Below are 22,067 nucleotides of genomic sequence, written 5' to 3'. Positions count from 1 at the left end.
ATGAAGACAAAAAAATAAAAATAAATTGTGTTTGAATCTTATAGTCTTGTTTACTCGTAAAAAATAAAACAGTGCATGACTACTGTACATGCCGCTTTTTGATAAAACACAAGCATATTGTAGTACAAATTAAAGCAATACGTTTTCCTAATCCTTATCTTAAAAAAAGGTATTAGAATATATAATATTAATTTTGATTTTGCATGTTTAATGGTGTAGAATCGTTCGTTTGCATGTTTTATCGTTATCGTTCGTGTATCGTGAAAATTCAGTAAGTTAGTGATCTTTACATAAGAAAGTAAATGTTCTGAATTGTCTTAACAAACTGCAATTTTTTAATTCAAATTTTAAAATATTGGTTGCTATCAAACGTTTTTTCTGTCTCTTTTGATTTATATATTGGTACACAAAGTCATTACAAAAAGCTGTGTGATATATTATCCATCTTTGGTTTACTTGAAAACGACGGGAGATTTAGGATTAAGGAGAAATTATATGATTAGTTTTTATAGATTTATTCCATTTTCAATGAAATAAAGATTATTGCTTTATATCTTTAGCTTTCTCCTTGTTATGAGTTGATTTCCGTAGTTGAAATCCTGAACCTGTTTTCCTTTCATATTTGTTAAACTGTTAGGTCACTACCGAGGCACACTTTTATCCGAACTCAACGCAGAAAAATTAATTCAACAAGCACTTCATCAATATTCCAATCTGATTATATCCCCAAAGAAAAACCCAAATAAAGCAAAAACAAAATTGAATAGATTCAAACGATTTATAAACATTCATTGTGTAATGCAATATTGAGCTTAGTAATTGATTTCTAATTACTTATACGTAATGTTTTGAGATATCACTCGATATTAAGATAAATAGATCAAAATCTGTAAGACTTGAGTGGTATGCATAGTTTTGTCAAGCAAGATAAAAGAACCGCTTGAGTTGCACATGCCTTTTTAACTAAGAGACTTCATTTTGTTTAGGTCATGTGATATCACAATGTATAAAACCAACAGCATTGAAAACTTTTCCTAAGTCGAACCTTTTTTCTACACATACAATGGAGTTTGATGCTATTTTTAAAGAGCTTGGCGAATTTGGTCTGTACCAGAAAAGGAACTACTTTTATATACTGTTAGCCTGGATTATAACAGGGCCGATAATGGTTCTCCCTGTGTTCGTCATGGGCTTTCAAAATTACAGGTTAGACCGCGGTAGCATTGAATTTTTGTTTACCGTGATTACCAAATTTCTACAAAGGATGTATTTGTTGGCAAAAACTAATTGGCAAACTGAATATATTTTGATTTTTCTAAATCTAATATTTCCCTATTAAATTTATAATGACAAACATAAATAAAAATAAACTCATAAACTGTTCCCATTAAAAGTAATGAATTACAAAGATTATTTATTAAAATGTTATTGAATGAAATACGAAAGATGCTTAAATAAAAAAAAATCAATAATAAAAAAAAAATTAAGAAAGAAAAATAGTTGTGTTTCCATTTTTGTTGCAAGCGCGTGTACGCCATACAATTAAAGAAAAATATTATACAATTTATACACATAACTTTCCAGATTTAATAGAAACATGCATTGCCACGTGTCATTTGTCATCATGTGAATCTACATAGCTACATATAAAACTATAACTAAACAGTACAAGAACTAATTATTCTTTTGCTTAATTAATACATGTACAGGTAAAATACGATTATGATTTAAAAAACAAAAAAACAAACAAAAAACCCACAAAAACCCCCAAAACAACAACAACAAAATGTTCTATTTTTAAACTAAATTGGCTTCTTTGGGCCACTCAACAAACCTAAATAATATCAAAGAAACCTTGGGGAGGGAGCGACAGGTTCTGATCGAGTAATTTGATTTTCTAAGAACTATGGCGAGAAAACCCCGAGGGTCTGCCATATCTTATGACTGAGGATGAAAACGAAACAAACCCGGGTTTGCAGGTGACTTATAAACGGTAAATATATTAACAGAATTCCAAATTTCTAAAGTTTTCCGTCCGTGGGGGAGCCTGGCAGGGTAAAAAACAGCACCTGGGGGGGGGGGGGCGGCAGGTTAGCTGATATTTAAACTGAACATTAAAATGATCTATGATAATAGATACATTTGACAAATTTATCTAAAATATAATAAACATATCCTTAGAGTGAAAATGGAATAATTTGAATAGGGGCTTAAAAGGTTAGCAAGAAAACATGGATTTACATTTTTTTAGTCAAGTAGCCATATATGGAGAGAAAATATACATATATATGAAAACATATTACATGTAATCATTGCGTAATTCTTTACGGAATCAAAAGTAACATTATACTGTAAACCAACTTTTATTTCGCGATTTATCCGAGATGAACTGGTTCGCGGCGACTAATTTTCGCAATTCAACCTTATCGACACCTGCTTCTTTAATTACAACTACATGTATATGGTAAATACTGGTCCTCGGCGAGAAATATTCAGGACAATGAGGCCTTTGCGAACCTTGCAAAAATTTCTCGCATGCGAACAAAAGTTGGTTTACAATAATTTCAACCAAGTATCTAAATAAAAGTGCAGAAAAAAACATAAACAAGGTGAACATTATCTTAGAAGATATATATACACAATATGGATTTCCAATTATCTGAGTCGAGGAGGATGGTGGGTTGGTTATTTGAGTATTCCCACTGCATGCAACACCACAACAGCTGAATTATTTCTGACCATGCGGGCTTAATCTGCACACGTTTCATGAGCTCAAACCAATTGACCATTGGTCGTTAAATTTAAACTACACTGTTTATTATTTTGGTAAGAAAGTGAATAACATGTCTGTATCGTTTGCCAGCGAAGGAAACCAGATGTTGATACTGGACTCGTGAAAACATTGGCAAGCGGAGATCGGTTAATAGCTCGTATGTAAGCACTTAAAACAAATCTCGGAAGTCAGTTCTGAGTGTTCGGATATTATAATTTACACATTTGCTTCGTAGTATCTAAGACTTCAAAATTGGGTAAAAACTAATATTAAACCAATAAACATTTATTTATATGCATGCCTGAGCAGTCAAAAGACAAGAATATATTTCCCGATAGTGCAGCGAATAGTTCGGAGTGTTTTTATTTGCTCGAGGCCAGCGTTCATTTGCGTTTTTTATCGTTAGATTTCGTGTATCGTGCGTGATCGTTCCTGAATCACAATCATGCAAGTCTTATGTCAACAATAACGTTGTAGCTACTGTACTGATGAGGTGATATCAAACCAGTCTGATCAAACTACCCCCTCTCTTTACACTTGTCAGGGTCTAGCAGGGAATTGAAGAGAGGTTATCTTTAAACGACCTTTACATTTATCACACAGTTGCATGCTTTTATCTGTTGTATGATAGGTTTGTTGCGACCACTATTGTAATAAAACCATTATGAATTATTTCAATAGTGGTTGGGAATGTATGTCATTAGAAAAATCACCTTGCAACCACTATTGAAATAAAACCACCATTGAAATAAATTATTTCAATAGTGTTTGGGGACGTATTTTATTAGAAAAATCACTTTGCAACCACTATTGAAATACAACCACTATTGAAGTAATGATTTTAATAGAGGTTGGGGATGTATTTCATGATTAAAGTTCAACTACTATTAAATTTATTTTTTTTAATCGTAGATGGGAATGAATTACTTATAAATATAACTATGTAATCACTATTATGTAACACATTTGGAAAGAAAGAAGTTGTATATCATATTTGCAATCTATTTTGAAATGCAAATAATCTAACGAATAATATCAAATACACAATTATGTTACAATTTTCACTGCTGTGTAGAAGTAAATAACCAATTCTCGCAGATAAACATGCATTTACATTTGTTTTAATCTAACAAACAATTTAAATACACAATTAAGGTACTAAAGACTTGCATATTTTACGGTAATAGTAATTAAGACTAAGATATAAATGTACTTATTTTAGGATTTCCACTGTTGTGCAGAAATAACCAATCCTCGCAGATTAACATATAGAATTGTTTACATATTTTTTCTTTACCTTCCTCTTTCTATAGATATATCATGTTTTCTGGAAATTGTAAATTATTTGTACTAGAAGACAACGTTGTAAATTGCCAGAACTTCTATTCAAAACCCCTGCATATTAAAAAATAATTTATAGCTTATATATCATTATAGATTAATGTAATAATGAATATCACTATTATGATAAAAAAAATTCAATAATGCTTGGGGATGTACTTCATAAAGACCAATATTAAATGAAATAAATTATTTCAATAGTGGTTGGGTATACGTTGCATTATAACCACTATTGAAATAAATTATTTCAATAGTGGTTAGGTATGCATTTCATTACAACCACTATTGAAATAATTAATTTCAATTGTGGTTAAGGATGCGGTTCATTACAACCATTATTGAAATGAAATATTTCAATAGTGGTAGGATGTTATTTAAATGCCTATTATTCCGACTGTGTATAACACTTTCGGTTCCAGATGACAGGTGGTATGGAAAGCATGACCATATAGAGGTAAATCAAAGAACAACATAATCAAAAAGAAATTCATCATATCATAAGACATACTTCTTTTCTTAAGAAACTCCGCTAGCAGAATGGAAAGTGTTACAAACAGACATAATAATAGACATAATACTGAAATGCATCATCAACCACTATTGAAATACTTTATTTCAATAGTGGTTGAAATGAAAGGTATCTCCAACCACTTTTGAAATAAATTATTTCAATAGTGGTTGAAATGAATTGCATCTTTAACCACTATTGAAATTATTTATTTCAATAGTGGTCATAGTAAAGTACGTCCCCAACCCCTATTGAAATAATTTATATTAATAGTGATATTTATAATAATAGTTATCAATAAATAATTATTCAATATACAGGGGGTTTGAATAATAGTTCTGGCAATTAACAAGATGTTCACAATGATATCATAGGACATGATATGTTTGTAGAAAGAGAAATCTAAAGAAAAAATGTAAATTTTCAAAGAAATATTAATAAAGAAATTCATTCTAAGCTACGATTGAAAAAATAATTTTAATTGTAGTTGTACTTTAACAGTGTCTGTAAATTGATTTTCAAAATGGAATACATCCCGGAACACTATTTAAAGATTTAATTTTAATAGTGGTTGTATTCCAATAGTAGTTGTAAAGTGATTCTTCAAATGAAATACATTCCCAACCAGTATTGATATAATTTATTTCAATACTGGTTTTATTTCAATAGTGGTTGCAAAGTTATTTTTCTAATGAAATGCATTCCTAACCACTATTGAAATAATTTATTTCAATAGTGGTTTTATTTCAATAGTGGTTGCAACATAGGTTTAACTTCTCCAAACTTGGAAGTTATATAGAAAACAAACTTGAATTATTTTTTCAATATCTTTGAAGAATTCCAGTAGATTTTCTGAAGCAGTGAAAGCCCTTCCCTGATTGGTCAGACATGTGAAGATGCCTGTCAGACCGTTATGATTTTTAAAATTGGGGAGGGGTGGTAATCAGGTTGATATCAACCCTTTTTATATTATCTCTCTTTTTTAGCTAAAATGTTTAAGGAATAAGGACTCATTGTATTATCAAGTAATCATGAGGTGATCAAACACGGACTAGAGGTGATTAAATCCAAGTAAGCCTGAATGGTTTTATGATGTATTCGATTACGATCGATGGTATATGTAACCACCTCAATATTATATATATATATATATATATATATATATATATATATATATATATATATATATAATTTTAAAATAATAAATATCCAGAATAAAATCACAAATTGATCCTATTAACCGCAAACGTTTTCGCCATTCCTGGCTCTTCAGGCAGTTATGTACAACAAGTTTTTTTTACAAAAATTTTGTACATTTTTGTACATAACTGCCTGAAGAGCCAGGAATGGCGAAAACGTTTGCGGTAAATAGAATCAATTTGTGATTTTATTCTGGATATTTATTTATTATTTTTCAATTATTTAAAACTGTGCCGATTTATTTTTTATATATCGTTATTTTCTTGATGTTGCAACAATTAACAAGCTTACTAACAATTCCCCTAAGGATCGGTTTTCAATCCGCGCCTGACCTAGTAATAGCATCAATAGTGAAAAAGACAATACTATTTTATGCAGAATGTTCCTTGAGAATGGATCGACATACTTTTTAAAGAAATCAAGCACCCGTTTATTAAAAAAAAAAGCATGATATTGCACGCCAGAAGCAACACAAATGGCAATGGTTTCATTAAGCAACCCAGTGTTTATATTTTCAACCACGTGTATAGTGGTTGAACACAGGCGATAATTCTGTTCTGAATAACATCGTTTAATTTAAATAACCACTAAATGATGAAATAAGTCAATCATCTCAATAGATTTTTATGTTTTAACATTAATCAAAGCGGTACTTACGTATTTTGAGAATATCATTCAAACACCTATACTTCCGCTAAAAAATTACAGAAACTGAAGAAATCTCCGGGAAGTCTCGTAAATTTTCAATAGATTACCTCATTCTGGAAATATTATATTAATTCACTAGCAACAATAAATAAAACATTCCGAACACCTTCATAGGAGAGCCTACGGTACGTCATTTGAATCAGTGATGAAATAGATTGAACCATAGGACACAAATTTAATCTATAGTTTATCGTTTACAATGACACACTGGAAAATATAAATATAAGGAAAATTAATGACGGATCATATTTCTACCTATATACTTAACCATAACAGGTGTTACTATCAGGTGTTAATGAATGCTGCATGGGAAAAAAATAAACTTTTATATTTTATACATGATTTTAAAGCTATGGAGTATCAATTTAGAAAATAAAATTACAATCTAAACTTGAAATTTTAATATTTTCATATCTAAACAGATCATTTCTACTGAAGGAGATTGAAATAGTCAAATTAAACTAGCAATGACTATTCAACCCTTTTAAAATGTTTTGTGACATTAAAGCAATTTGATTTCTATTGAATGGTACTGGAATGGAGTATGCATGTGTTCTTGGTTATTCAATTATTTCTTTTGAATAATTGCTAAAGATTGCCGATATTAAATCACTTCCCCTGAAAGTAACACCAGTCTATATGGGTTAACTCCAGCGTAAGCCAGTACCCAATTAAAGCCGGATGGACTGTGATAAAGTGCCCTGTCTCATTGGTGTGTCTAGATGAAAAAAATAATAACATGTTATCTTTTTTTTATTTTAAGATGCCAAATTCCTGGTCTTCAAAATGATTCATATGCAGTTCAAGGAAAACAGCACACGGATCTCATTCACAAGTTTATTCCTCTGGACAGTGATGGGGAATATGACCAATGCTACCTGTATAACATCGACCTATCAAAAACAGTGTTTGACAACGAAAGCCGACCAATCAATGCATCTAAAATAAAATGTTCTGCCTGGGTTTATGACCAAACTTTGTTTCACGAAACATTCGTAATGAAGGTAATACAACAGTTTTGTTTAAAGTTGATGTTCATAATATGCAAGAAACTTAGCAGGCCGACGTTATAACGAACGGAGGAAACTCTCATGTCATGCTTTTTATTGGTACTCTGACATCAATAAGAACAAATTTACAATAATCTTCAGTACTTCAAATTGAGATTATATAATGGCAAACCCAAATTACCAACAGTTGTTATAATGGTGGATCTAAAGTTTCATTATAATGGTAGCATCACAGGATGAATTACCATCTTTAAGTCCTCCTTAAAGATAGCTTAAAGGTGTTTAAAGGTAGCTTAAAGACGATCTTTAAGCCACCTTTAAGCTACCTTTAAGCTATATGTATTGCTTAAAGGTGGCTTAAAGAAAGCGTAAAGATGGCTTAAAGGCAGCTTAAAGACTATCTTTAAGCCACCTTTAAGCCACCTTTAAGGACAACTTATAGGTCCTTAATGTCCAAACTTCTTTAAGCCACCTTTAAGCCACCTTTAAGCTACCTTTAAGCCACCTTTAAGCCATTAAAAAAAATTAATTCAATATTGTGCTTAATTTCCAACAAAATGTATTAACTTTATGAAAGAAAAGGTATTAAAACGGTTTTTGTTCTAGAAAGAAAAATGAAAAAAAAAAACACAAAAAAAAACGGCCACGGCGAGAATTGAACCCGGGACCCTTAGTTAACTAGCATCATCACACATCCTCTGCGCCACGGCAACTTACATATATAAGAGCGTTTTTATATCCTATATATCAGTGGATATTGAATCACTGTATTGAATGTGTTTACTTGATAAGATTTTGACAAACCATTCAGTTTGTGACAATCAATTATATCTAATTTATAAATTACATGCATGCATGTATTTAGAATGAAATACGGAACTTGGTCTTCAGTGAACAAAAATATATTATACCTAAATGGAAACCGTTAGGTTCACTATAGTAGGCTTTCTTACATGTAGTTAATAAATTTAAACCGAGTAGATATACGTTCATCTTATTTATAGCTATAAAAATGTAAGAAAGAAAATGAAATCATTTCTTTTATTAAATGCATTGATACTATTAGGGTATTTGTTCAATTTCCCGCAATTTCCCGGTTTTCATGATCGCGGCGCCGTTCCAATATGTTTAAATATTTACATGTAATTGTATGTACATGATTTATAAACTATCAATTCTATAACAAACAAATTTACCAATTACCGGTGACGTATTTACTGCATGTGGCAATTGCAAATGACTTGTACATACAATTGTATGATGTGCCAGGCCGGGTATATTTGACATATTTACCCTTATACATATATTTAAATAATCAACCCCTATTTATGATCACCGGTACATTAATTAATGAGCCTCAAGATTTTACTCTTATATACATGTATCGTTAATTTGTAGACGTAACATCTTTGAAACCCAGAGCTAGAAATAATACTTTGAAAATGAATTACAAATGTAAATTAACTTTTATTCACTAGACTTATCGTATACTCGTACATACTAAGATTCAACGCCTTTAGAAACCCTGACGTGCACCTGGGCACACGACACACCTGTTGTGTATATCTTGTATATTCTGTGTTAGTTCCAGGGGTTTTCTTAAGTTGGACAAACAATAGACTCTAATTAGATATACACAAACATGCACCTGGGCACACGACACAACTGTTGTGTATATCTTGTATATTCTGTGTTAGTTCCAAGGGTTTTCTTAAGTTGGACAAACAATAGACTCTAATTAGATATACACAAACGAACAAAACTATGTCTAGACAAACAAAGCAGTAATATCCTGCCCGATATAACAAAGGCAGTTGAGAGTCTTTTCATCTTTAACATGTATCTAGCAGATCTAGAGTTAGAAATAATGAAAATTGAAAAAAAAATACAAACCTTAAACCGATTAACAAATTAAATCATGCATTTTTGGTTCATTATCTTTATTTTGTTTGATAACCGGATGAACTGAGAGAGAGAGAGAGAGAGAGAGAGAGAGAGAGAGAGAGAGAGAGAGAGAGAGAGAGAGATTTTTTCAACGATTAATTTATAATAGAAAACAAACATACTTTAATTAGTTTTATGCACATATTAAGATACAGAGACTGCGCTCATCCCTACAATAATTTTGAAACCCCCAAAAAATTATAAAGAATTTTATAACGGCAATCTGTGTCCATCGGAGCGGTGCTGATGATAGCGATCTGTGTTTAATGGAGCGACGATTAAAACCGCCTGGAACACCCCCCCTTCTTTGGAAATTATATTATCACTCGGATGACCCCCTCCCATCTCTATAAAAGAGCTTTTGCATTTAATATATGTTTTTATTGTTCAGCTTGATCAATATTGACTTAAAGGCCACTTAAAGACAGTGTAAAGGCAGTGTAAAGAGAGCGTAAATGCCACTTAAAGATGCTTAAAGGTGGCTTAAAGAAGTTTGGACATTAAGGACCTATAAGCACTTGCTTAAAGGTGACTTAAAGGCGGCTTAAAGGTTGTATAGCCTTTAAGCTCCTTTAAGTCACCTTTAAGCCACCTGTAAGGACTTGCTTAAAGATGGTTTTTCGCCCTGTGCATGTGGTTATATTAAGCTAATTGTGGTAATATTTGCTTGAAAATGTTTATGTTTCAGGAAAACCTGGTGTGTGACTACAAATACAAAGTATCGCTATCTAAGACCATACTCTTTGCTGGCGTTCTGAGTGGCTCTTTTCTCTTTGGAATATGTTCGGACCTGTAAGGAGCTTGGTTTATACTTTCATACTTCAAGTGTTATCACACTTTTGCAACCACTTCAATTATCGATACCTGCGTGTACACAGTGTGAAAGTTAAGTTTTCTGATGATTGTATTATAAAAAAAAATAGTCGGAAACAAAGAACTATTATTAGAAAGAAAATGAAAGGCACATCCTCTGTTGGAACAGAATATCTGTCAAACAATTGTTTAAAGTTAGCTTTTCAAAATAGATTTGATTTACCCAAACAACAACCATTTGAATAAAGAATTTAACTTTTATTTAAATCAATGTTTAGGTTCGGACGTCGGAAAACTATATTGTTTTGTATAGCCTTTGAGTTGGCATCCACTCTGGCCCTGGCGTGGTCCTTCAACTACGTGATCTACGTCGTATTAAGTTTCTGTTCAGGTGCAGCATGTGTTGGTGTATTCATGACGTCATTTGTCCTAGGTACATAATTAAATTCATTATAACTATCAAACTACTCTTTTGAGTAAATATCAGTATTTTTAGGATATTCTGATTTTCTTTGGATAAAGAGGCCAATATACAAATAATTAAAAAAATTCAAAGTTTAAATCCAAAATATTTTGAAGGCCAGATTGTTGACTTTCTAGCCTTTCATGATGAATTCAAAATAATATGTGGCATTAAATATAAATCAACGAGTGAATAGTATCTCCCATTTGAATACATTTTCCAATTATTATACTTTCATGTTAAATACTGATTGATTGCGACGCAGTTGGCTGACCATGGTTTTTTCAAGGGTGTCATTTTCAACTGTTACTCTCTCAACTAGGCTTAACTGATGTTAAAGAAATGCCATAACCACATGCCATAACCACATTCTTAATTTTTGTAAACTAACAACGAAAAAATTAATCAACAACTTACTAAATTTTTCCTCCTCCGTCTTTATCTCTTGGTGGGGAGTCTTATTAATTTTATGGAAAATTCTTTTGGAAATAGGTTTAAAAGATAGAATAAAAGTCGTGGAATTATTCACTTTTCAAGGAGTTAAAAAATGTAACTTTTTAAAAACTGTTTTTGTTGACTTTATTTAAATTTGACAGTTTTTACATTGTAATTCCTCTTTATTTGCGTTAATTTTAACTATAACACTATTCAGTATAAACCCAACAAATAATTAAACATTTTTTAAACACGCTTCTTTGTTTAGAAACGTACTGCTACTTAAACAGTACGTGCCTCAAACCTTTTCCCGCCAAGAACAACTTCTAGCCAGTGCATTGTGAGGTCATTTCTCTCTCTCTCCTCTCTCTCTCTCTCTCTTGTAATGTGTGATGAAATGACATAATAATGCGCTAGCTAGTTGTACTTCGCAAGCATTGATCTTTGGCAAGTAGTGGAACGTACCAAATTATGAAAACCATTAAGAGGATATAGGTCGAATAAAAACCATGGGAACAACACGAATAATTTATTTACCGCGTATCAACTTTCTTATAATTGTAGATAGCGCTAACGTTCATTGTCGGTCGACTTTTCAATAGTTTGCATTTCTACATGTATATGTTATGTTTTAAATTTTCTGTTTACGGTGTATCTGTACATTGTGCACTTATACTGTACATATTCCCGTGAATCATACAACTTCAATACTAGCATAAATGAAAAATAAAATAAGATAAGGAATTAATGCCTTATGGTATGAATAACAAGTCTTTGTTATTGCCTCAACAGCCATGGAGTGGGTTGGACCATCACAGAGAACAAATGCAGGTCTAGTTCTAGGTTTTACTTCACCATTAGGTGGACTTTACCTGGAGCTGATCGCATACTTCACCAGGGACTGGTTTTGGACAGTTATTGGAGCAGCAGTTCCATTTGCACCACTTTTCGTTTTATGTTGGTAAGGGTATGCTTTGTAGATGCTAAATCTAAAAAGAAGTTAAAGTTAACGTGCATAATGTCTGTCTTATTTATATAAAGATCCGTTTACTCAATTTAACAGTTGTTTATCATGCTCTGAATGAAAATGGTGCTTCATAGGCGTCGGAACCGGGGGGGGGGGGGGTGGCTAGGGGGGGGGGCTTAGCCCCCCCACTTTTTTTGCAAATGTAGACCTATCCATTAGGCACGTAGCATTATAGAGGGTTTAGCCCCCCCACTTTTTATCGCCGGAAGTATAGTTGTTCCTAAATGAACCGTGAAAGATTGATAAGGTTGGAGTAATAGGCCTACTCCCTCCCCCCCCCCCCCGCCCCCACAGATTAGGAATTTCATGATTTAGGGGAGAAGAAAAATTTGGGTAGGAAAAAATTTTTTGGATAGGCATACTACTCCCCCCCCCCCCCCCCCACGGATTAGGATTTTCATGATTTTGGGAAATATTTCTGAGGATTGTTCTAGCCCCCCCACTTTCAATTTGCTTCCGACGCCAGTGTGCTTAATATTAGAAGCCTGAAAATATAGTTGCAAAAAGTATTCAAATATTCGTTTTGATTTTGAGGTTTCTTCCCGAGTCTCCTCGTTGGTTGTATGAAGCAGGGAAAAAGGAAGAAGCATGTAGATTGTTCGTGAAAGCTGCAAAATATAACGGAAAAGAAAACTCTTCTTAACGTTTTGGCGATGTTGATTTGGGGCCAAAACAGACAGGAAAAATATGAATGTTATTTTCTGACCGACGCCTAGGCGTTCAAACGGTCATCATTTTCTATAACTGGTAAGATACTATTCTGGCTTTGATGTAATTTGTCAAGAATCAAATGATACAGTATGCAAGGAAATGAAATGAAAAATCAAATAATGAAGTGAGAAAGACAATAAAAATGAAATGATGAGATGAGGAAGAAAATAAAAATAAAATAAATTAAGTGAGAAAAAGGTATTCAAATGTAAGGAAAGCAGCACGGAAATCAGCTATAGGTAAGGAAGCAACAGTCTGCATGTAGCTATTATGTTTGATATCCAATGTTAATAAAGCCCGAACTACTTTAACTTAAATCATTCAATCATTCTCAAGTAAACAATATTCTCGACCGTGACATTTAACACAAACTAATAGAAGATAATTAAATACGTAATCGTAACGAAAAAAACCCCGTAAATACCATCCAGAAAAGGAACAAATGTGTAATAAATATCATTAATGTTGAGACAAATCATTAATTTTATAAGAGAGTTGATTGAATGTAGATTTATTTTCTTATTCTATTTAGATTAATTAATTCCCCCCACACTAATTTATTTATCAGGATGGTAGCTAGTATGGTATTTTTTGGTTTATCTCTGAATACCGGAATTCTGTACGGAGATATTTACATCAACTTTCTCCTTGTCACCATTGTGGAGTTCCCAGGAAATGTAATACCTTTACCCATGATTGAGAGGCTCGACAGGATAAAGAGTAATTTTATCTACATGGGAGTTGGTGGCCTAGCGTGTCTGAGCACTATTCTTACCGTTAATTATGTCGGAAAAGGTAGCTAATATGTCAGTAAATTGAATGCTATTATTTATCATCTGTTACTCACCTTCGATTACCTATTGTCGTTACTGGATCAAACTTATTGCGTTGCAAGTTCTTCAATCAACAATGTTTTACATACTGAATGCTTTTATTTACTACATGATGCGCATTACCATTTGTTGTTAGGAGATCAAAATCTATGTAAGTTATTCAGTCCAACATGTCACGAGAAACACCCTTGATCTTGAAACATACAGACACATTATGCGATTAGGATTCCCCAGTTAAATTTCTTTTGAATAAACAGTTTTATGCAGAAATGTTTATAAAGTGTAATAAAATACTTATTTCTTGTCATATTCCCAGTAAATATAAGTCTGGATTATCTTATTCAGTAGATCGGTACTGGAATATTTCGGTTATTACGACTCGATTCGCGGAATTCCAATGTTAGAACGACTCCAGATCTATTTGGCGCTACTGTTACAACTCAGTGATGCACTTAAGGTGGAATAACACATCATCACAAAATGACTGATGCTGGTCGAAACGACATTTCGTTTTATTAAAAGGATTTTCTGGACTGAAACATGTAACTTACTCCATAGCCGATATAAAATGTCGGACTTGTGATCCGTACCAAGTTCCTGGGGGGGCTTTTGTTGTTACTTACTGGAATAATTGTTTTGGAAATTCATTTTTTTATCCCCAAATTGCAAATTTTTCGCTAATTTGATATTTTTACAGTTTATTCATCAATATGTCTTTCAATATCAAGAAATGTCTTGTTAATTTGAGTGACTTTTTCCAGGCGTGTTATTCCACCTGAAACTTTTTTGAACATTTAAGAGAGTCATACTTTATGATCCAATTACAAACTGCTAAAATTAACAATTTCAAAGCACATTTCTCTATATTGTATAAACGTAACTTTGCATAAATGATTGGACGTTCGTGTATCTCATGTATTAAACCTCACTTCTGTACACGTGCTTTGTAATTTAAGTTTTGACCAACAGATGTACCGTGTAGTTTTTTGCATGTGATTTGATACGTGTGTGGTATTCGACGTAATGAATCTATATACATGTACATATTTTATGATGCACCTTGTTATGGTAGAGAAAATAACGACAGTATTATGCATATGCTAAATTGTAAATTCTTGTAGACCTTTTATTTATATGATTCTTAACTTGTTCACCTATTGCAGACCTGCAGTATTTAACTACAGCTCTAGCGATGCTGGGGAAACTGTTTGCTACTGCGGCCTTTGCCACTATCTATGTGCTGTCTGCCGAGCTGTTCCCTACTGCTATCAGAAACATTGGGATGGGCTCCAGCTCCTGCTGGGCTCGCGTGGGTGCAATGATCTCTCCCTTTATTGCTGACACGGTGAGCTAAATCAAATTATTGAATCACTCAGCAACTGGTCCTAATTGAACGCGGACTGTGAAATAAATGCAAATTTGCAAACACGACATGTTTACCAGCGATAAAGACATTGTTTAAAAAAATCTTTCATGGTGTATTTGCAACGCAGTTTAATATATGGTCGAATACTGGCATAAACCAAAGCACACAATTCTTTTGCTATGTATTTTGATACGAATATGTATATATAGTTAATGACAAAAGGCTAATCAGAAGTAGATAATGTGGGATTTATTGTTTTATATACATGTACATGTACACTTCAATTAGATGTCCCAGTTTTTTTTCTTGAATTTGAACTTTAATTCATCAAATTCAATTTTTTTGTGTAAATTGTATTATGTGTGGACAATTTTTCACGTTGAAAATTTGGTAGGCTGATTTGGTTAGAGGAACAGCAGGGACAGCCATACCTCTGTCCATATTTGGAGGAGCTTGTCTCCTTGCCGCCGGGCTAACATTGATTCTTCCTGAAACGCTTCATCAGTTGCTACCAGAAACTATTGAGGATGGAAAAATTTTCACAACGTAAGGCATTTTAAAAAAGTATGCATGATATTAGATAAAAGCTGTTACTTAGGTAAAGGTCTATCGCATGAAAAGAATAAACCAAATGGACAAAATGTTGATTTTTGTGTGATTATTATCGATCATTTCAATAATTCAAGAGATTGTAGTTTAACTAATATTATAAAATTAAAACAACCGAGTTTTATCTGAACGTCGTTATGTATTTTCTATGGTGACACTCCTACAAAACATTATACATATAGAAACTTCACAATCATGAAGTATCTCAAACAATTCAATACCTATAAAGACACATGTGTTTGTTTAATTACAATATATATTGCTTTTCTACTTTATAACTTTATCTTATATATGATAAACTTTTGTCATACAAAGAAATAAACCTTTTACAATTGTACATTAAATTCTTAAGTTGTAGATTAAAACTATACTCTGATAATATGTAAAAGCCATAATAATCAACGCTGAAGTACACAAGCACCTACCCTTAATAAGAGAGAAGGAACGGGTGGTCTATAAAAAACCTAAAATATGTATGTATATCTACGGTTCTGGTAAGCTTGAAAGAAACCATTTGATCCACCTGTAATTCATGCAAAGTATGCACGTTCATAATTCTATAAAAATACTTGCTATATCAATTTCACTATACATGTACCATTTTCAAACATTATAGTACCTGTTTTCAAGACATAATCACTTTTCACTGTGAGACTCTATACTTTGTAAACACTCTTTCATAATTTCAACATATACATGTACTCGTATTTGTGATACTGTGATTATTTGAATATAAATACTGATAAAAAACAGTACAAAAGTAACTGATAAATCATTACAATATAGTTAAACTACACTTATTTTGCTTACAAACATTTTTTGAACTATCCTTAGCAATGGTCATAAACAAAATGGCTATTGTCCGAAATTTATAATCTCTGTGATGCATGCAATTGCAAATATAATAAAATCGATTTCTTAATAAATATTACTTTCAAGAAAAATAAAAAAAAAATATCAGTACATTATATTAACTATACCATACATTATATTATCAAAGTAAAACTACCTCATATAAATGTCCAAAATGTTCAAATAATTTTCCCATAGATTCACCGACAGTGATTCAATGATGTAGTTAAAACACAGTGTAACATATTCTCCGTTGACTTCTAGATAAGACAGTGGTGAATAGTTCCAAGTGTCGGGGTTCCTTAATTTTTCTATTTGATAGTGTTGACTTCTAAATAAAATATTTAAGAAACATAGTGTATACATGTGTACAACTCGTCATCAAACAAATGGTCGGACTATCACATGTAAAAAAGATCAATATATGCCATAAGCGTAAATGATTTATGTATTGGCTAATAATAAGATTGTTTTATTTTATATTTTAATTTTTTATAAGCTTTACTTTTTTTCAGGAAGGAGTATAAAGAGAAATCCAAGAGATACTTTCAAGAAACCCGAGACATCATAGTCACCAAGTTTTAAGAAGCATCTTACAAGCAGTTTTTAAAAAAACAATTTTAAAATTACCATCGAGATCGACAATATTTCTCTGTAAAATCTCCGTTCTCCGTCCTAGGTTTTCCTTAACTATTTTTCAAACGATGTCAAAATATATCATCGATACCTGATGACATGGAGTTAATAAACTGCGTCAAGGAATTATCTGTATTTAATATGGGAAGAATGTATAACTACAGCTTTAAGGATAATATTGAATTATAGATTGTTATTAATGATACATCGATATTAACACACCTGAAAAGTTTTCACAAATAAATTCAAATGTTTTAAAATATATGTTAAATCTCTTCAAAAATTTTAGAAGACTCAAATACATGTACATGGCCGCCTTTTTAAACAAAACATAACAATGTATAAAAATCAATAGAACCTTAACGATCAACATAATTTCATACGTGAAGATTCAATTTAAATGTATTTGTTAAATAAAAAAAATATGTCACAAAAAACCTAGTAGCTGAGAGTGATAATGCATAAGTCTGTATAAAAATATACATTGACAACAGGCAAACACAGATTCTGCATTTTTATGGATGAGTGTACACCTCCTACGTATGAGGACTTTAGTTTTTATAACAACCTTTCCTATTAAAGGGGCATGGTCACGATTTTAGTCACAAATTATTTTTCCGATTTTAATGTTCACAATGCTTCAGTAAGGCATTTTCAATAGGCAACTAAAATTTGAGTGTCATTCGTTGAGTTATAAGCAAGCTACAGAGCATGCAATTCTTTGCTATGTAAACAAAGCTTTTGTTTACATTTTGAATGTTGAAGTGAAAATTCCAGTTTTAGACCTAATGAATGTGTTAAACGTAAGGAACTGTTTATTTATGCTTAAAATGAATAAGAAGATAGACAAATCAGCTTGAAAAAGATTTTTTACTGGTATATTGAACCTATGAAAACAACAACAGGGCACGAGCCTTGTTTACATGACAAAGAATTGTGAGCCCTGTATCTTGTTTATAACTTTACAACTGACCCTCAAATTTCATTTGATCAGTAGAAATACTTTTCTTAAGCATTGTAAATAATGAAAACAGAAAAAAATAGAATTTGACCAAAATCGTGACCATGCCCCTTTAAGGCTACGAGCATGACAATTTCGACATACTTAAACGTAAAGGTTACCACACAAAATTGACATTCCCAGTAGCATCTTTCTATAACAATAATGACCACTAGTTTCTTAAAATACAATTACCAATTGTATTACTATTAACTATTACTATTAACAATGTCATTATAAGATAAACCATATCAAAAGCACATCCTACTGAATGTCAATGTTCAATTAAGAAATTAAGAGCAAGTTTAATTAACTTGGTTGGTACTTGATCTAATATTCTGAGCAGCCCTTCGGGCTTCACAGGATGTGATCACGTGACAAACCAAGTTCATATACCCGTAAATTTTGTCACATTGCTGTTTATTATTTACAATTGAAAAAGGCAAACAATTTAGAATTGTTAAACTACCCAAGACTTTTTGTTTGCTTAAATCCAACAAGAAGCGATAAGCGCGCGCTATGATCATGGTAACGTCATGAAAACGTTCACACATATTTAAACGTTTTCGCTATTCTATATATATAGGTTCATTTAACCCCTTGCAAATGAAAGATTTTGTTTTATTTTATTAAGTATGACGCCCGTTTACTTATTGTGTAAGTAATGGATTCTTTAAACGAAACATTCTGAATTCATGAAGTGTTGAGTGTGTTTATGTACATGTATGGGAGGGGGGGGGGGTTTCTTAGTTTTAGTTTAATTCCTTTTGAAAACGTATATTGAGAATGACTTCCTGGTATGGGCAGGTATATATTATTTTGAGAGTTATTGTAATATTTGTGCCTATTACATCTGTAAATATCTATGCAATGTGTATCCTTCCGATCCTCTCAAATTGTCGTTTAACTGTATCACACCTGTATCTTAAACGACCGGGTAGTGTGCGACCTGAGCGCTCTGGGGTCTGTTTGTCATCGAAAGCAAGATTTTAGATCTATCTATCTATCTATCTATCTATCTATCTATCTATCTATCTATCTATCTATCTATCTATGTGTGTGTGTTTGTGTGTTCGAGTAGATATTAGAGTAACATTAATATTTAAAAAAAATGATTTTATTACAAATAAAACGCACAAGACTTTGACCAGTGCGTTAATGGTTGACATTGTATATGATATCGGAAATTTACGAAATAAATACATCGACACTATTTATTGTTGCCGTTTACATAATAAAGCTTTAAGACTGCAATAATGCTATTTATTTCACTACACTCTGCTAATGTAACGTTTCTGGGTTCAGGTATTCGGCTGCTCTGCCTGAGCAATTTAAGAAATATGTAAAGAAACTATAAATTTCTCAATCAAATATTTTAATCAATAATATTTACAATATCCCACTCTATTATGGAGCGCGCGCGCTTTCTATTAACCCTAACAGCTATCACCAGCTAATATAATAACAACCCAAGTCTCGAAAGCCTTATTCAGGCACATAAGACTTATCCTAATACCAAGGGTTTGTCCTCACCTATTACGAAGTGAACACCTTCAGCTTCAGACTGCAACTGCCTTACAACCTCCGTTGTAGCCGCTTATATACTATCACAACCCACGTGATCAACGAGGATCGAAAGGGAGTGATAAACTGGAAGCGCTTATTACTCAGCTCCAGTAAACAGAATGGGATAAATGATCTCGATTCCGACATTTGTTTCATTACCCACGCCTCCAGGAAATGCGTCTCGCATTTAAATCATTAACCTGGTCTAACTATCACGCAAGGGACATGAAAACTATAATAATGACACAACAAAAGACTAAATTTACGACTTTCAATTATTCTGATAAATCAACAAATGATTAATAGAGTATGCTCTATGAACAAATAAAATCAGCAAAAAGAGTCATTGTCGTAAAAAGAAAACCATCATAGTACAAATCAGCCAATGATTTATGAATGGCGCAAGCGCCGCTGTTTTATGATCACAAAAACATGTTATGATTTCAAAAGATTTCAGTCAACAAATGCCAAAACGCTTCCTTTAGAACCAATTCTCGTCCTCGTGAATTTCAACAACTGTTTTTCCGTCTCTTTGATACGTCTCCTGCACTCGATCCAGTTTCCGCCGTTTGTGTCCTTCAGTCTGCGTACCCACATCTTCGAACTGCCCATTGGTCTGGGTACTGGCATCGACAAGATGACGCTGTGTCTGTGTATTTGCATCACGAGACGACAATACAGACACTGGAGATAAATCTGCATCAATGGATGAGCGTTTTCTTGGAGTGGTCATCGGGTGTCGAAACGGAGAAGGAGCGCGTGGCGTCAGAAGATCCTGAGAAACCTTCGACTTTGTTGCTGGCGCGCAAACAGGAGTCGGTCTTGTCGGCTTTCTTTGGACAACTTCTTCAACCAGGGACTGCTGTGGTGTACTTCCAACTACATCCGACATATTCCCTGGGTCCAGTTGCTCCCAATCATCAGTGCCGCTATCAGCCGTAACTGAAACAATTTCATTATGTCGAGTGCGGCGATGTCTCCCCATGTCACTTTTCTTATTCGTGGCATAGTCACAATCGGCGCATTCAAATTTCTTCTGCCTTCGCTTTCTTCCACATTCCACCACATGCTTTTCCCACTCGCTCTCATTTGCAATCCTGACATTACACATTGGACATCGATGGCCTTCCATCCTAGGTGTTGTTTTTGTATTCACCATTATCTATTACGAAAAGAAAACAAACATGCTACAATTACTCTAATGTCAAAAACTCAAATAAAAACAACATTTACACATATCTACTATGAAATTTGAAAGGCTTTAAGCGCTGTAATCGACTTCATAGTCCTGCAGCCATTTCGGTAAGTTTTTAGTACGCCGCGGTCTACTATTTTCGCATGCGCCAATTTCTTCTTTTAATGCGCAAGGTCCCTCAGCAACAAGAACATTGTCTTGAGATTGCTCGTCAACAATCTGATCATCCTCTTTCTCAACCAGATCTTCCTCAGTTTCTCCCTGAAGGATCTGAGGTTGACATCTTCTCATTCTATCACAATGTATTACTGTGTTCTTCCCGCGAGACCCGCATGCAACCGTGTAAAGAACATCAGACAGTTTATTCTGTATTTCGAAAGGCCCTCTCCAAAAAGATGTTAACTTTGGAGAGCATCCACTCTTCCTTACCGGAAAGTATACATAAACCATATCTCCTGTCTCGAATGAAGACCAAGACACCTTAGTATCATGATACTTTTTCTGTCGAAGCATCTCACCTGGCATATGTTCTCTCACAACTGCATGCGCGTTTTCTAAGCGCTCGCGCAAAACCCAGACCCATTGATGCTCTGGAATGTCTTTCATCTCTGTTGGCATTTCAAACATTAAATCTAGAGGTGTTGTTGCCTCTCTTCCAAGCATTAGCATATTTGGAGAAAAGTTGGTACTCTCATGTACTGTTGAGCGGTACGCCATAAGGATATAGGGAAGATGCAAGTCCCAATCCTTTTGATTTTCTTGAACATAAGTGCTCAACATTGATATCAGCGTTCGGTTGAAGCGCTCAACCATCCCATCCGATTTAGGATGATATGGGGTAGTCCTGGTTTTTGTTATTCCCAACAACCGACACATCTCCATAAATAGCTTGCTTTCATACTGGCGCCCCTGATCTGAATGGATAACAGAGGGTACGCCAAATCTTACTATCACTTGCTCCATGATTGTGCGGGCGATAGTTTCTGCCTCCATATTCGGTAGAGCAAACGCCTCCGTCCATTTCGTGAAATAATCTGCCACGACGAGAATATGACGATTCCCCCTGTCTGTTTCGGG

General features: G+C 33.3%; 2 protein-coding genes across 2 annotated transcripts; both read left to right on the top strand.

The window, feature by feature from the left end:
* Window positions 1–1,053: 1,053 nt before the first annotated feature.
* LOC105332924 (solute carrier family 22 member 7) lies at window positions 1,054–12,160 on the top strand. Its single transcript, XM_066072504.1, has 5 exons — window positions 1,054–1,206; window positions 7,294–7,534; window positions 10,173–10,276; window positions 10,576–10,730; window positions 11,988–12,160. Exons 1-5 carry the CDS (start codon window positions 1,064–1,066, stop codon window positions 12,158–12,160), a joined length of 816 nt encoding a protein of 271 aa, XP_065928576.1. The 5' UTR covers window positions 1,054–1,063.
* A 669-nt stretch (window positions 12,161–12,829) lies between these two features.
* LOC136269627 (organic cation transporter protein-like) lies at window positions 12,830–17,256 on the top strand. The gene is made up of 5 exons (XM_034478515.2): window positions 12,830–12,969; window positions 13,502–13,728; window positions 14,930–15,111; window positions 15,527–15,678; window positions 17,109–17,256. The coding sequence occupies exons 1-5, from the start codon at window positions 12,914–12,916 to the stop codon at window positions 17,176–17,178; spliced, it is 687 nt and encodes a 228-aa protein (XP_034334406.2). The 5' UTR covers window positions 12,830–12,913; the 3' UTR covers window positions 17,179–17,256.
* Window positions 17,257–22,067: the final 4,811 nt, after the last annotated feature.

The sequence above is a fragment of the Magallana gigas genome, chromosome 9, assembly GCF_963853765.1.
Source record: "Magallana gigas chromosome 9, xbMagGiga1.1, whole genome shotgun sequence".
In the NCBI taxonomy this organism is placed as follows: Eukaryota; Metazoa; Mollusca; class Bivalvia; order Ostreida; family Ostreidae; genus Magallana; species Magallana gigas.
This window is presented reverse-complemented; position numbering and strand designations above follow the sequence as displayed.

Coding starts and splice junctions, on each gene's coding strand:
- LOC105332924 (XM_066072504.1), top strand. CDS start 1,064: ATGGAGTTTGATGCTATTTTTAAAGAGCTTGGCGAATTTGGTCTGTAC. Junction 1,207..7,293: donor ATGGGCTTTCAAAATTACAG/GTTAGACCGCGG, acceptor TTTTATTTTAAG/ATGCCAAATTCCTGGTCTTC. Junction 10,277..10,575: donor TTTGGAATATGTTCGGACCT/GTAAGGAGCTTG, acceptor ATCAATGTTTAG/GTTCGGACGTCGGAAAACTA.
- LOC136269627 (XM_034478515.2), top strand. CDS start 12,914: ATGTTATTTTCTGACCGACGCCTAGGCGTTCAAACGGTCATCATTTTC. Junction 12,970..13,501: donor GTCATCATTTTCTATAACTG/GTAAGATACTAT, acceptor TTTATTTATCAG/GATGGTAGCTAGTATGGTAT. Junction 15,112..15,526: donor CTCCCTTTATTGCTGACACG/GTGAGCTAAATC, acceptor AAAATTTGGTAG/GCTGATTTGGTTAGAGGAAC.